At 38.3% G+C, this 16,650-nt stretch overlaps 1 protein-coding gene across 5 annotated transcripts in view; it reads left to right on the top strand.

Annotated features, from left to right (window-relative positions):
- The window catches only part of ATP10D (ATPase phospholipid transporting 10D (putative)), a 108,241-nt gene that overhangs the window by 19,640 nt on the left and 71,951 nt on the right, over window positions 1-16,650 (top strand). For 3 of the 5 annotated variants that reach the window (XM_045056408.1, XM_023253139.2, XM_003985402.6), the window contains exons 2-3: window positions 8,580-8,906; window positions 11,044-11,238. In XM_045056408.1, the coding sequence (XP_044912343.1) occupies window positions 8,617-8,906; window positions 11,044-11,238 (485 nt within the window). In that variant the 5' untranslated portion in view covers window positions 8,580-8,616. Of the gene's footprint in view, window positions 1-8,579; window positions 8,907-8,991; window positions 9,091-11,043; window positions 11,239-16,650 lie in introns of those variants that run through there. The other 2 variants (XM_045056409.1, XM_019829544.3) reach the window with 2 other exon arrangements.

The raw sequence follows: 16,650 nt of genomic DNA, 5'->3' as shown, positions 1-16,650 counted from the left end.
TCTAAAAGAATATATACTTCGACTGGGGATTTAGTTCAAGAAGTTAAATTAATAGAGAATATTAAAGAGCACACGGAACTCCAAAATGACTTTATTTGGCAAATCTGATTCCTCTCACCTGGAGAGCACAGAGGATTATGGGACTTCATTATTCAAGATCCAGTTTTCCCACTAAATAAATTGACCCTTGTCATCACCAAACTTGTATTAGATCCATCTATGACTGTTCATATTTTTTCCAGTGATTATGTGGGGTGATGAAAATACTTTCTCCTTTTGTAGATCACAGGATAGTAGTTACTAAAGGAGCCCTGCCAACCTGTCACTTTGGCCCCTGATACGACAAAGAAACCAGCAAAGATATCAAATGATCTTACTGCCATTGTTATTATCTGTCAGAGAGAATTGGTCTCCTTGAGGGCAATAGGGCTCTTACAGAGAGAATTGAATAAGTTAGTCAGGGATGACCCAGATTGGAACAAGCCCAAGTTTTATCAGGGCTCATCGTGCTTCAGAGAGGGCTACCTGACACATCGAGGTCAAGGAAACTTTCATAGCTTGTAAGTTTCTACTGTGAACAGTTCCTATCTTATTCTCGGAAACTGATAGCTATAAAATTACTCTGTATTTTTTATTGACCCTACTAGGTAACTTGACTTTCTTCCAAGATCTTGAACATATAACAACTTTGATATTTTGTTAGGGTTTTCTCCTCTTAGTTGAGAAGAAGATTAGAAGTCTGTCAAGGCCGGGACTTACTGTTCTCCCTTGCTGAGCTTTTGGAAATGTTGGTTGAAACTGACTGTAACTATATTAAATCTGTAGAAAGAATTGATCCTGCAGGCCTCACCACCAACTTCTGTTTGTGCAGGTTGTCAAGTCACTGGTCATAGCCTTGGTCTATACAGTCAAAGGCGATGGGCTTGCTGGTAACAGGAGTGGTACCTAATAAACTGTTCACTCTTAATTTCAACTTCACATTTTGAAATAAACTGATTTAGCATAGAGTAGTGGTTCCCAAAGTATGGTTCAGGACCAGCAGCATCAACACTACCTGGAAATGTGTTAGACATGCAAATACTTGAACCCCCACCCCAGACCTGTGGAATCAGAAAGTCAGGGTTGTGGTTCAGGACACTCTGATGCATGTTGGAGTTTGACAGCCACAAACAGAGCATCTTGACATGACTATACGTAGGAATGTTTTTCTCTTTCAGGCAAGTGAGCTTATGTGTGTAATTCCAGTTGTTTGTTGGGTGGTGATGACCTCAGAAAGTTTTAAATGCTAACTGGGCCCAAGGGAATTCATTACTGCATATTTACCTTTGGTAATCTGCCTTGCTACAAACTTTTCATTAAGCATTCATTAAGGGAAACAGGGTTTTTGAGAACTGTTTGCTTTCAAGTACATTTGTATTCAAGAAGGAGCATAGTGCGATATGTTATTTTAGGTACGCTCTGTTATGAAGGATTTTTGTTTTTAATATCTTCTAGAAAAAATGCTATAATTAGAAATAATATAGTTTTAAATGATAATATTTTACTTTAAATTTTCTATAGAAGTAGTATTGTATAGTTGGAAAGGCATGACTTTGGAGTTAAAATTGCATGCCTTGAGTTATTATAAACCCTTCTTTGACTTTTTGTTTCTTTGAAAAATAGAAGTCATAAATGACACTGGGAAATGTATTTCATAAAGAGTAGCCATGATAGAAATGTTAGTACTTATTTTATAAGTAATGCTTGGTTTACCTTTCTTTCTTTCTTTCTTTCTTTCTTTCTTTCTTTCTTTCTTTCTTTCTTTCTTTCTGGGACAGCATGAGTGACTGTGAGCAGGGGAGAGGGGCAGAGGGAGAGAGAGAGAGAGAGAGAGAGAGAGAGAGAGAGAGAGAGAGAGAGAATCTTAAACAGACTCCATGCTTAGCACAGAGCCCGATGTGGGGCTCGATCCCAGGACCCTGGGATCAAGACCTGAGCCGAAATCAAGAGTCGGATGCTCAACCGACTGAGCCACCCAGGCATCCCTATATTTCTTTATTTCTAATCTTAATTGGTTTTGTGCATAATGATCTCTTGTAGATTTTAGAACTTTATTGGTTTTTTCAGCTTCTGTGACTGAATGGAATATTGGATCATGTAGCATCACGCAGACCTAATGCTTAGGGCAACATTAGACGTTTGTAGCTATTAATTATAAATTCTCCCTTCAAAAACTTTATTTAAAAAATTATAAATCAATACTTCTTCATTGTGCCAAAGATAAGAAAGAAGAGTTCATCTTCTATTCCCTTTGTATTCTATCGATAACCGATAGTCATAGCCCTGTGTAAATAATTCTATACTTTTATCCATGTTCTTGCAAATGTATGTGAACATACACACAGTTTGTGTTATTAAGTGAAGCAAACCAAGGCCAGGCCAGTTGTGGATTCAACAGTGCATTAAGAAATACAAGCTAGGTCTGTGGAGCTGCGGTACACTAAGATAGCCCTTGATTCTCTAATCAAGGCTTGATAATCTAATCCGTAGACCCTTGTGGGCTGATGTGGCTCTTCTTCCAGCCTAAGAATTTGAAAAGGCAGTGGACTTCTGTTCCAGCATCTTGTGAACTGGCAGGCTCCACATTCCTCACAGCCGACAGTACTACTAAACGGTCTTGTCTTCCTGAGGAACTAAGGAGGTGACAAGAGCTGCACCGGCTTATGTGCATCCTAGATCTATGTATACCTTTGCCTATTTTGGTAGGTGATAACTAAGGTGAAACTTCAACTGTGCCCACGTTGTTATTCTTGCCATTCTTTGAATCCAGATCAGTCATTTTGGTCTGTACTTCATTCATGTTTATTAATTTTTGGTTTTGATCATTTCTATTTGCAGGTCTCCGTTATTTCCTTTTTTTTTTTCTAACTATACATAATATTCATTCAGGTCAATGGATGGATATATATAATTTTAAATAAATGTGTAATATTCTGTAATGTGGATGTGTCCTAGTGTATGTATCGGCTCTTCCATAATTGAAGGACTCTCAAGATATTTCCAAAACTGTTACTACAAAAAACAAACAAAAAAAACCCCAGAACTGCAGTATACATTCTTGTACATATACCTATATGTATAGGTAAGGCTCCCCAAAATGGAATTGCTGTGTCAATAGTTACATGTATTTTCTTTTTTTTTTTTAATTTTTTTTTTGATGTTTTTATTTATTTTTGAGACAGAGAGAGACAGAGCATGAGCAGGGGAGGGGCAGAGAGAGAGGGAGACACAGAATCCGAAGCAGGCTCCAGGCTCCGAGCTGTCAGCACGGAGCCCGACGTGGGGCTCGAACGCACAAACCATGAGATCATGAAGTGATCTGAAGTCGGACACCCAACCGACTGAGCCACCCACGTGCCGCAGTTACATGTATTTTCAATTTTACTAGATATTGTTAAATTTTTTTTTTTTTGGTGGAGGGGAGATTTTAAGCAATTCATTTCCCATTGCCAGAGGATTTGTTTCCCCGTATCCTCACCAGCACTGACTACAAGAGAACTTTCCTAAGCAAGAGAGAAGTTAACAATTTTGCCCATCTAACAATAAGTGTTCTGAATTTTCTTCCAGTAAATTTACTATAATTTTTACATTTAAGTTTTAATCTACCTAGAGATTTTTTAAATCAAAAATTTATTAAAATATTTTGAAATAAAAATTTATTTTTAAATGAGGTATAAAGGATTTTAGCTTTCTGGCTTTCAAGATGGATAACCATTTATTCAGGTATGTTAAGTCACCATTTTCCCACTGATTTGAAATCCCACAGTTGGGATATTTGCCATATATTATCTTTCTGTTTATACAAGGATCTAATTTTGGGCCCTCTGCGCTAATTTTGTCTTGCCATTATAACAACCACAATTTAGTGGCTTAGTCCATGCCATTCATAAATGCTAGTTTATGAGTGTACTTCTGTTGATGAAAAGTCCAGGTATGGTGAGACTTGGTTCTTTGCTCAGGTTCTCAAAGGCTGAAATTAGGATGTCATCGAGGCTGAGTTCTTAACTGAAAACCCAGGAAGAATCTACTTCCAACTTTACTCAGGTTGTTGGCAGACCTTGGTTCTTTGCAGTAGTGGGACCTATGTCTCCATTTTCTTGCTGGCCGTCACTGGAAGGCTGCTCTCAACCCCTAGAGACAACCAGCAGCCATCCTTTTGCATTGTATTTAATTTGCTAGATTTTTATGAGTTTTTCCATCAATATTCCTAAGTAAAAGTGGTTTATAATTTTTTGTGGCAATTATAAAAAAGTTTGCACATGTTTTTAATATGTATAGATATTTATATTATGGTGATAAATGGTTATTTGCAGTGAAACTTTTTTATTTTTATTTTTTTTACCATATAATTGCCTTGCTGTGAAGGAGTGTTGCAAGTTGGATGTAGGTAGCATTTGGTTCATGTTAATCTCATACCCAGTCCTTCTCTCCCAGTATTCACATGTGTTAAGAATCTTGACCTTTAGGGGGTGCCTGGGTGGCTCAGTTGGTTAAGTGGCTGACGACTTCTGCTGAGGCTCAGGTCATGATCTCAGGGTTGGTGGATTTGAGCCCCCTGTGGGGCTCTGTGCTGACAGCTCAGAGCCTGGAGCCTGATTCAGATTCTGTGTCTCCCTCTCTCTCTCCTCTCCCTCCCCCACTCACACTCTACCTCTCTGTCTCTAAAAAATAAATAAACATTAAAAAAAAAGCATCTTGACCTTTAGGATCTATGATCATATTAATTAATTTTTAAATTCTAGATAAAATGCTAATGTTCGTTAGTGAAAGCAAAGTGTCCAGAGTCAGGTGTTTTTGACATTGCATATTTGGGTAATGTTGGGCTTCAAGTTTCCATGCTTACCCTGGGAACATGCAGGCCTTTTCATATAGTTAATCTTTAATGGTATTTTTCCATCACTAACCAGCAGCAAGTTTGTTGTAACCCAAATTTTCACAAGTAGTAGTTTACTCCTGAAGTAAAAATGATGTTAGGCATGGAGACTTTAATAAAACCTAGGTAAATGTTTTTTTTTTTTTTCCTTTTAAACGAAATACTAAATCTCCCTACCTTTAGGGACAGTAGCTCACTCACAAGTCAAGTATTTAGATCTGAAAATTCTTTCTGTTTCTAAGTGATGATAATTGAACTTTTAGCCTTTGGTTCTGTGTGTGTGTGTGTGTGTGTGTGTGTGTGTGTGTGTGTGTGTGTTTAATTTTGCTGTTAATTCTGAAGGCAGTGTTTCAATCAGTGGCAGAGTAGTAGGTCAAATAAAGCATGGGACCATTTTATGTATTAGCAGAACACCATGACAAATCAACTCTCTTTGGAGTGGGCTAAATCTTGGAATGATGAATGGTGTTTTAAAAAATTGTAAACATGCTTCATAGCACGTTGTTCTTTAGAGTTTTGTCTACTAGGTTACTCTGTTTACCCCTGGGAACAGCTGAGAAGAAGGTATTGCTATCCTCACATGGTTGGTTGCCTGGCAAACTCTCCAATTAAATGAAATGCAAAGTTGCTAAAGCTGAGTGTGAGTTATATACAGTTTAAGAAATTAAATATAGATCAATAATTGGGTATAGTTGTTAATGTCAACACTGTGCATATAAATTCTCAATATTTATGAATAAATGCTATAATTGAGAGAACATTTTCCAGATAATCACTACATTTTTTTTGCTTTACTTAGCTCTTAATTATGGTTCACACACCATTGTAAGGGCTTTACGTATATTAACTCACTTAATCCTCACAACAACCCTTTGATCAAGGTTAGCTGGCAAGTGAAGGTGCCAGGAATTGATGTCAGCGTCTGGCTTTGGAGTCTATGCTCTTAATCACTACTGTACTGCTTACTGGTCTTATAAAGCCAGTAGGAAAGAAAACGATGATTTTCTGCAAGAGTCTTTCAGGCTTGGAGAAGCAGATTCCTTCTATTAATAAAGGTAGAAGGAATGCAGTCACAAACTGACTGCTTCTGTTTTCTCAAACTTAAATCTTATTACTCCTGCTTCTAATGGAAGGAAAGCCAGGCTGAACCATGAAAGAGGAAATGGGGTGTTTCGTCTCCTTTCCCCATACTTCCTCGTTTCTATAAAATTCAATGATCAACAGTCATTTGTTGATCATCTAACTTTGGCCAAGCATTAGACTCTGTTGTGGAGTCTGGAAACAATTAGAGGCGTTGCCTGACTTTGAAGAAAGAAGCTACCTGCTGCACCCTGAAACAAGTGGGGTGAATGAGCCAGGCTCAGCATTGTAATGGGAGCAGAGCAGGGAATACCTTACTGTATCTCCTGTGTGGACCCTCCTCAGTTTCCCCCACTCCACGGTCAAACTAAAGCAGTCAAAAGGATGAATAGGGGCTGGTGCAGTGAGTGGGTGAAATGATTGACCAGCCCTCCAGAAAGAGCAGCATTTGCAGAGATACAAGGTGTAACCTGTGCTTTGCAACCTCCCTGATAAGTCATTTGGGTACTAGATTCCACATTCAGGGCTCCATTCTAGATTCTTTTAATCAGGATGTCCAGGGAAGGGGCCTAGGGAACTGTTACGACAGAAGCTTGGGAAACACCAGACAAGTGGAATACAGTTTGTTCGTGAACATAGTTTGAATTTCGGATAGAATGGTTGAGGATGAGATCGGGTGGTGTGGGGGTCATTTTATGTCATGCCTGTATTTTGTTAATGTTTGTTCTTCTATATGTATCCTACTTAGTGCTGGTTACTTGTCACGTATCTACAGGTGTATTGGACTGAGCATTTACTTAGAGTTGGACAACTTTATTTAATTTGAAAAGCAATACATTGAAAGATTGGATCTCAGCCCAATTTACAGGGTTTACAACCTTGATTCTGTATAACCTGAGAAATAGCCAAAGTGGAGAGTGAGAGTGGGGAATAGAATGAACAATGTTTGTCAACAGTGTGCCCCATGATTCTTCATGGTGTCTCATTTTTTTCATTGGCAAGCTGAGGTGCAGAGGTTAATTACATAGGTCACATACCTAATAAGTTATACAACTGATATATGAGCTGGAGTCTATAGAGCAGGAAGAATTTGATTTGTCAAAAAGTGGTAAACATTGTGCTCATTCACTCAATTAAAATAGGTGAACCAGAAAATGCAGGGTTAGGGTCAGGGGTTATAGTAAAAAAGGCTTCTGACAGTTGTTATCATGTGAAAATATGTGCCCAATATTCTGTTGTTGTTGTTGTTGTTGTTTTTTTTTTGATTTAAGAGAAACTAAATATCAGTATTTTGTGTGAATTTATATCTATTTGCAAAGGTTGGTCCTGTATCAGAAAACAAATTCTAATAATGTGTTTACCGACACCATGATACAAGATACATCACTGGGTAGAATTTTGCTTAAAGGCCACTGGTTTGTGGCCTCTAGATTAAATAATCTCTAAAGCCTAAGCTTTAAAATACTATGATTCATGCTGATTCTTAATGAGGTATGACTTACTCTGATTTGCTTTCCTTTTGATATCTTAAGTTTTGCTGTAGATTTATGTGAACTATTATTAATAACAACCTTCTTTAAGCAGTAATGTATTTTTAGCTTTGCTGGGATAGATAAAGAAAGATTAAAAGGCTACCTTCTCCTGGCCATGATAGGAAGTGTTGCCATCCGTGAACATTCTAGTTCGGCTGCTGTTTTCCCCTGCCTTTCTGCCATAACAGAAAGTAGGTCTGTTCACTTCCGTGTAGACCTTCGACCCATTGTGGAGCCACATTCAATCATTGTCTTTCCAAAGTGTGTATAGCAACATACTAGTTAATCTCAAGATCAATTCAGTGCATCTTGACCAGTATTAAAATGGGAGAGAGACCAAACAAGAGTGAAAATAGAGTAGAATAGAACATGCGTTGCAAGTAATAAGGATAAGAATTGTTTTATAACTTCTGTTTCAGCTGTGTTTGTATTTGTGTGTGTGGAGGTTCTAGGTTACATCACAGAACGTATTTCTCACCAGTCTGACAGTTGACAAATTTTGAAAATGCTCGAGCTAGAATGTCTAAGTAGATCCTTGGTCATTCCTGCTCGATATAAAGTGGTTTAAATTCTAAACTGGAAATTTGAAAGGATATTAACCACATCTTAATTACCTCTGCATCTGGTCTTTTTGCAATCCCACGAAGACGCTATTAGTGTCTCTGTCTTGTGTAGATCAGTCCTTTGATCCAGTATTCACTCTTCAGGAGAGAATGGCAGTGCTGAGGGGAAGGCATTACAAGATGAGTCACCTGGCCTTGGAGAGAAGGACAGAGATTCAATGGCCGAGGAGGATGCTGGGGAGGGCAATAGGCAGCCCCAATTCAGTCCTCACTAAAATTCCCTGGGATTGAGAACGGGGGAAGGGGAAACACAATACATGAGTAAATAGAGCCCCTAATGAAAGTGTTCTCATACCATTTATACCTTCAGCGGTTGAGTCATATGTTTGTTTGATATGGAAAAAATTGTAAATTTTACTATCCTTCCTGTTCTTTAAGACTTTCCAGAAGTTTATGAGGAGTGTTTCAGTGGGTGTCTGTTTGTTTTGCCAGATCACCTACACCTCCTGGATCTCAGCGCGTTTTGGACATGACTGAGTGTCTTCAGTGGGCCAGGTATCGCTGGCAGCGGCTGATGGGCAGCACACGCAGGGACGACGAGGAGAGGCCGTACAACTATTCCTCTCTGCTCGCCTGTGGGAGTGTGTCCTCTCACGCTCCCAAACTGGCAGCAAAGCACCGCGTTGTTATCCCCCACCTTCGGCCCTTCAAGGATGAGTATGAAAAGTTCTCTGGCACCTACGTCAATAACAGAATACGAACAACAAAGTACACACTTCTAAATTTTGTGCCAAGAAACTTATTTGAACAATTTCACAGGTACTTTTATTCTCTTTTTGAAAAAGAAGATCTTACGTTCTTTGTCGTTCTGGTTGATACAAGAATTTTCATTTCTATAACGTAGGTTACCTAAGCCTGCGACTTGGGACATTTCCTTTGATGACTCTGGTAGAGTCTGTTGTGAAAAGATGACCCCTCACGTTTACACAGCGCTTTACAATTGGTAAAATGCTTTCTCTTGACCAGGGAAGATATTGTTGTGTTCATATTCTAGATTAGGAAACAAAGTTTGATGCTGGGGTTTACCCATGGTCATGCCAGTGATAAGGAGCAGACCAGGAGCCATAGCTCTGAGTCTTTTCACACTTGCTTCCATGTTCTTTCCATTAGACCAAGCTGCATTTATTTTCGCTTTTTCTTACTTGATTATAGGGGGAAATAGAGCTCTGAAGCAAATGCAGATATAAGATGTTACTAGGTGAAGCAACGGCATAGTTCAGTTTAATATGTATTTATTGAAACTCTCCTGTGAGTTTAGGCATTGAGGGAAATGTCTAAATGGTGCTCCTTTCCTAATGGAGTTTGCCATTCAGCCGAGGAAACAGGAGGTGTATACAATGAAAAGATACAGTGGATGTGATGAGTGTCATAAAGTCCTACCAAGTAGGATGGAAGCCTCAAAATGAGCAATAGTAGAACAATAGAAGAGGAAATGGCGTTGAAATTTAATTACGGAGAGCGGGTGAGATTTTCAAGGCAAAGGTGTTGGCAAAGCACATTTCAGATCCAGGAAGGAATAGGAGTAAAAGCAGAAAGGCAGTAGCATAGATTTAACTGAGGCCTGGAATGTGGACCCTTCTGCCTGACACCCTTAGAAGCAAATAAAGGCAGAGAGAACATTTAGGAAGATTCCGTATATACTCTGGTGAGTGGTAAGACCTGAGCTTAGAAGAATGCGGGAATGAAAAGAATGATCTATTACAGATATTATGGGTTAGATACGGAGAATTAAGTAAAAAGATGGTGTGAACATTTTGATCTGAGTTAGCCAGAAGGATTAGGAGAAGACAGGAATGAAAAGAAAGTTGGTTTGATTATTTTGTTTTTATAAATGTTGAGTTTGAGATGCTAATGTGTGAATAGAGAGATTCTCAGCATTCATTATTCATTCTACACATATTCATTTTCATTATTCACTCTACTTCGGTTCCACATGCATTTATTGAACGGTGGGTATGTTTACAGTATAGATGTGAATTTGTTGAATTAATGGCTTTAAATGCTATGGGTGAGTCTGTCTTTTATGAAGTTCATAATCTAGTACACTTGATGGAGCTAGAATCTGGAACTTGAACAGAGTCCAGGGCCAGTGTTGTAAGTTTGGATGCAGTCCACATGGAAACAATAGAAACCAAAAAAGTACCAAAAAGGGTTAAGAAAGAAATTTTCAGAGCAGAAGGAGTTAGAGGCGAGGAAGGGAGAAATGTGGGGAAATTATTTTGAGAAGTTTAATGGTTAATGGAGAAAATTCATGGTAAAAACTCAAGGGGCTATGCAGGATTGAGATTTTAAGGAAATGAGCCACTTGAATTTACCTTAGGGACCAGTGGAGAAGTATTTGAATATGTAAAATAAAGGAGTGGAGGAAGTTCCTGAAAAAGTGAATAGCCGAAGAGCTGAGATAGAAGGGTAGGTCTCCAGGGGAAAAAAACCCTCTCGGGCTCCTCTGTTTATTTTGAGCCTTGTTTGAATCTAATGTTCGGACTTGCAAAGTAACTTCTGAAGACTAGAGAATTGGAGTTTTTAAAAATTTATTTCTACTATGCGTTAAACACTGAATTTCCTCTAAATTTCTGGAGCCTTTAAAATGAAAATAGTGTCTTCTGTTATGCTTTATATCATGTTTTACACAACCCAAGACTATCCTGCTCCAATATTCACTATTATGTATTTAATAAAAAATACCTCCTATTTATTGAAATAATGCCCTGAGCTGGATGTCTGCAAGAGTGACACATTGCTCAGATCCGTCAGGTTGTGCTAGTTATCTATTCCGTAGCATCGAAAATGAAACAGTAGAAATTTGTCGGAAGGCACCCTGTGGTATTATTGCCCCTCTTGCTTTAAACTTGTATGTGATTTGTTAACACCTGCTTGTGTGTGTTTGGATTTGCAGAGCTGCCAATTTATATTTCCTGTTTCTAGCTGTCTTGAACTGGGTGCCTTTGGTCGAAGCCTTCCAAAAGGAAATTACGATGCTGCCTTTGGTGGTAGTCCTTACGATTATCGCAATTAAAGATGGTTTGGAAGATTACCGAAAATACAAGATTGACAAACAGATCAATAATTTAGTAACTAAAGTTTACAGTAGGTAAGTGGAACAGGAGCTGTGCTAGGGAATACCCATGTCTTAGAAATGTTACTTTTTTCCCCCTTAGATGTGTTCCCCCTTAGAATGTTACTTTTTTCCCCCTTAGATGTGATCAGGACCCTTTTTGGTAATGGTGGTGGTAGTGATGTTTTCAGCTAATATTTGTTGAAGACCTGCAGTGAGTTTAGTTCAGGTGTCATAGCAGAACCAAAATGTGTAAGATGGTCCTGATTTAGGATGGTCTGATTTAGGATTCTTTGACTTTACTGTGATACAAGGCAGTATGCATTCAGATTTCAAATTTAGACAGTTTCCCTGGGTGAGTGATGCAGTAAGATACTTTCATGATGGAGCCTCAGTTCCCAGTCAGCCCTATGATCAGGGGGGTACATAATTATTTTGTACCCATACAACATTCTGTTTCTCACTTTCAGTACAGTAGTCAATAAATTATGTGAGATATTCAACACTTCATTATATTTTAGTATATGTGCTGCCGAAGTGAGCACTAACACTTCATTATAAAATAGGCTTTGTGTTAGATGATTTTGCCCAACTATAGGCTCATAGGTAAGCATTCTGAGCACGTTTAAGGTAGGCTAGGTTAAACTATGATGTTCTGTAAGCTAGGGGTATTAACATGCATTTTCAACCTACTGTATTTTCAACTTGCAATAGGTTTTTTGGGATGTAACCCTTTCATAAGTCAAGGAAGAGCTCTAAAAGTTATTGTCAACCCAGGAGTTGATAAAGCAAAAGCTTCTATAACTTATTATAAGTGGAATTGAAAGCATTAAACTTCAAACCATAAGAAAGAAAGCAAGCAGATAGTTTTTAATACTGGATGTTATAATTTGGGATTAAGAAGAGGATGGAATAAGAAAAATATGAATGGATATGAAAAACAAGATGGGATATGGAAGAAAAGACCAGAAGTACCTGTTGAGGAAAGGAATACTGAAAAAGGGGAGGAGTGGGTTTTTTTTGTTTTTTTTTTTAAAGATTTTATTTTTAAGTAATCTGTATAGCCAACGTGGGGCTCAAAATCACAACTCTGAAATCAAGAGTTGCATGCTCTACTGAATGAGTTAGCCAGGCACCCCAAGAGTGTTCTTTTTTGTACACAAAACTAGAGGCTTATAAAACTCTTCCCACTGCAGCAGCAAAAGGTATTCATAATAGGTCTTTTCAGAAGCATATATACTCTGTTGGAGACGTGTATCTCCAGTATTTATTAAACTGAAAGACTGTGTAGCTAAGAATAAAGTCTGTAAAGATGAGTTTTGAACTGTGCTGTATGTTGTAAATCTACATCTACAAATTATACCTACGATACTGGTATCCAGAGATAACTATAACATGGCTGTATATTCCTTTAAGTCCTGTGCTCATTGTGTACATGTGTTTTACAAAATTAAGATTGTGTTGCATATATTTTTACCCTAGTTGTTTTAGCCTAATACTGTACCACAAACATTTCCCATGTCTTTGTGAAGATGAAATTTTCCTATTTCATACTTTTATGAAAATGAATTAGAAAGTTTATAATACTCTCTGGCATTATGTTTCATGAGAAATGTATCTACTTTTTATTTTAAAATGCTCTTTTTTTAATTTTTTAATGTTTGTTTATTTCAGAGAGAGAGACAACATGAGCAGGGGGAGGGCCAGAGAGAAGGGGACGGAGGATCCAAAGCAGGCTCTGTACTGTCAGCACAGAGCCCGATGTGGGGCTTGAACTCATGAACTGTGAGATCATGACCTGGGCCAAAGCCAGACACTTAATTGAGCCACCCAGGTGCCCTTGTATCTACTTTTTAAAAACTCATCTTTAGGGGTGCCTGGGTGGCTGAGTCGGTTAAGTGTCTGACTCTTGATTTTGGCTCTGGCCATGATCTCCTGGTTCATAAGATCGAGCCCCATGTCAGGCTCTGCACTGACAGTGCAGAACCTGCTGGGGATTCTCTCTCTCCCTCTTTGTTTTCCTCTCTCCCTCTCATGTGTACATGCTCACTCTCTCTCTTGAAAATAAAATAAACTTTAAAAAGTCATCACTAGAACAGATTTGTGAAATTCTGAATCTAATGTGTTAATAGCTTTACAAACAGTTTATAATGTTATTTATTCATTCATTCATTCATTCATTCATTCATTCTCGGGTAGGAGTGTTCTGAGGAAACGGAGTATATTAACTTGGCCTGAGGTAACCCACTAAAGGAGCCATGATGAGAAATGAAGAGAGGGAGTGTTAGGCCTACTGTGAAGGGACTTTACCACCAGGCCACTGCTTGGACATTGCACTAGCCAGGGTTGTCCGGAGAAATAGAACAAATAGGAATGAGATTTATTATAAGGAATTGGCTCCTGTGATAAAAGAGGCCAAGAAACCCCAGCATCCACAAGCTGGAGTTTCTGGAAAGCCAGCAGCGCACTATGGAGGCCTGAGAGCCAGAGAATTGATGGTGTAGATTATAGTGCAAGTCTGAAGGCCTGAGAACCAGGAATGCTGAGGTCAGACTATCAGTGTCCCAGCTCAAGCATCAGAAAGGCAGATAGTAAATTCAACCTTTCTCTGCCTTTTTGTTCTCAAGGGATTGAGTGAGGGCCATCTGCTTTACTCAGTTCACCAATTCAAATGCTATTTTCTCCCAGAAACACTCTCACAGACACACCCAGTAGTGTTCAGCCAGTTTCTGGGCATCCCTAGTGAAGTTGACATGTAAAATTAACCATCAGAGATGTTTTCCTTTAGTGGCAGAGAATTCATCTCTCTCTCTCTTTTTTAAGTTTTTATTTAAATTCCAGTTAACATACAGTGTAATATTAGTTTTAGGTATACAATATAACGATTCAATAATTCCATAGATCACCTGGTGCTCAGCACAACATGTACCCTCCTTAACCCCCATCAGCTATTTAACCCATCCCCCTACCTACCTTCCTTCAGGGGTAACCATCATTTCTCTATAGTTAAGAGTCTGTTTCTTGGCTTGCCTGCTTCTCTCTTTCCCCCACCCCCTTTTGAGCAGAGAAGGAATGGGTGAAAGCTATGCTTTAGGATTATTGGTCTACTCAAGTCCTGGGAATAGCCTCTCCTAATAGAGTAGATCTGCCTCTGCAAATCATTCCAGAGCACTGCTGGGAGTAGATGCAAAGTACAGGAAGGGGTGCATACAGAGGTACTGTGAAGAAGAACCCAGTTGAATTTGGTGAACTTCTGTGATTTTTGAGTAGAAGTACCACTGATAGAAGTAGGGAGCATTACATTCACCTTAGGGGTAGGATGAGCTGGAAATGAGAGCAGACAGGCATCCAAGTGGAAATGCCCCCCAGGCAAACAGGAACATAGTGCAGAAGTTCTGGAAGGAAGGAAAAGCTATGATAAGAAATGACAAAGTCATCAGTCTGTGTAGAGATGATTTTGAAGTGAGGAGTTGGACTTAAAGCCCTAAGAGAAAACAGATGAAGAGCTGAAAGGCTGAGCTTTGAGCCCAGAGGTAGGCAAGCACTTCTCAGCCCCTTGAGCAGACTTTCCAGGTTCCTTTGGGCAGATGTTGCCACTCCTTCTTCTGACATCTCAGAGCATTTGGTACATTTCTTGGATTGACGTTAGTGTTCTTATGTAGACTCTAGGTTTTTAGATTGTAATTCTAAATTTGTCAGACTAGAGATTCTGTTCTAGTTACCAAGTCTGAATAAGAGACATGTAGGTTCAAAAGTCTAGTTTTATAATAAAAAGCAGTACATTTTGAACAAATTTTAGGCTCTTTTGGCTGACCAAAAGTTCAACCAGATGACATAATTTTTGTTGTTGTTGTTTAGTTTTGGGAGAAAAAGAACTCAAAGACTTGTCCTCATGGAATTGTCTTTAATTTTATGTGAGCCACAGAGGAAATAGTTAGGCTGCTCTGATAAAGTGATACTTAAGCTAAAACCTGTGGGATTCTGAATTGCGTTCGTTATTAGAATTCTCCAGTGACTTTCTCAATATTTGTTTTAAAGATCTAGAAACAAAACAAAACAAATAACTTTTTTTTTCTCCTTTGTAAGATGATGTGACTTGTACTTAGATAAGGGAAAATTTGGTCTGTGTTTTTTTTTTCTTATACTCTTGTCTATTTAAAGCGAACCAGGAAAAACTGTTGTATTGTGTAGAAAACTGAGAATAACAGTAAAAGCTCATGGTTTTTATTTTAAAGTCATGAGTGTTTTACTAAAACATTAGTATGAATCATTTGATGGTATTTGAGTCTTTATCATATGCCAAGGATAGACAGGTGGTGTTGATACAACCTTACCCTTAAAAACTAACTGCAAGAAACAGTATTTTAGAATGATTATATGATGAGCAATGAATCGAAATTTTGACCAATTTTAAGATTACCCAGAGTACCAAATTTAGCAAACAGGAAGAATGCTTCTTATAAGTATTTTTTAAATACAAGTTATTGTATATAAATAATTACTGACTTTTAGTGGTAGTTTAAAGTTGATAACGTGTTTGTTTGCTTTTCTTTAAAAAAAAATTTTTTTTTAATGTTTATTTTTGAGAGAGGGAGACAGAGAGCAAGCAAGGAAGGGGCAGAGAGAGAGGGAGACACAGAATTCAAAGCAGGCTCCAGGCTCTGAGCTGTCAACACAGAGCCTGATGTGGGGCTTGAACTCATGAACTGTGAGACCATGACCTGGGCTGAAGTTGGATGCTCAACTGACTGAGCCACCAGGCACCCCTGTTTGCTTTTCTAACTTGTTCTAAATAAACTGTAATTCTGATTTTCTCAGTTAGTAGCTGGATTACTTTAGGCACACTCCATAAGCTAGCGGAACCCCAGTTCCCTTCGTTAGGAATCTAATAGTAATAAAACAGTAAGCAATAAACTCAGCCCTTTCTAAGTCCTAAGTAAAGGTTCGCCATTATGATCATTTTTGTAGGCTAGTAATAACTACTAGCTACAGTTGTCACATTATTAAGTCATTTAATCAACATCTGAGAACTCCTTAGGACACTGTTTTGTAAATATTAAAATTGCCTAGTGGGAGACCTGGTATGATTTTTTTCTAAGGTGTCCTTTTGGACATAGTCCACATCTATTTTAGATAATTTGCATACAAATTTAAAGATAAGGTGCAGTATTCTATTTAATTGTTTATAGTCTATCCCAAGATGCCATTTTGTGATTGCATTTCAAAGTAGAATTAGGTAATTTTCTTTTTGTCTATTATTTTATGTAATTTTATTTTGTTTGGTGTTGCAGAAGAAATACTGCTTACCTTTTCCCCCCTCCCCTCACATTGTTCTTGGAACAAATTATAAGGATATAAAGAAATAAAAGTAGGCTCTAAGATCATGCCTTGTTGATTTAAACATGCTAACAACTTAAATTCCCATGAAATACAAAGGCATCACTTTAG

This window comes from Felis catus, chromosome B1 (genome assembly GCF_018350175.1).
Source record: "Felis catus isolate Fca126 chromosome B1, F.catus_Fca126_mat1.0, whole genome shotgun sequence".
NCBI lineage: Eukaryota > Metazoa > Chordata > Mammalia > Carnivora > Felidae > Felis > Felis catus.
The sequence above is the reverse complement of the archived record's forward strand: the minus strand, read 5'-3'. Positions and strand labels throughout refer to the sequence as shown.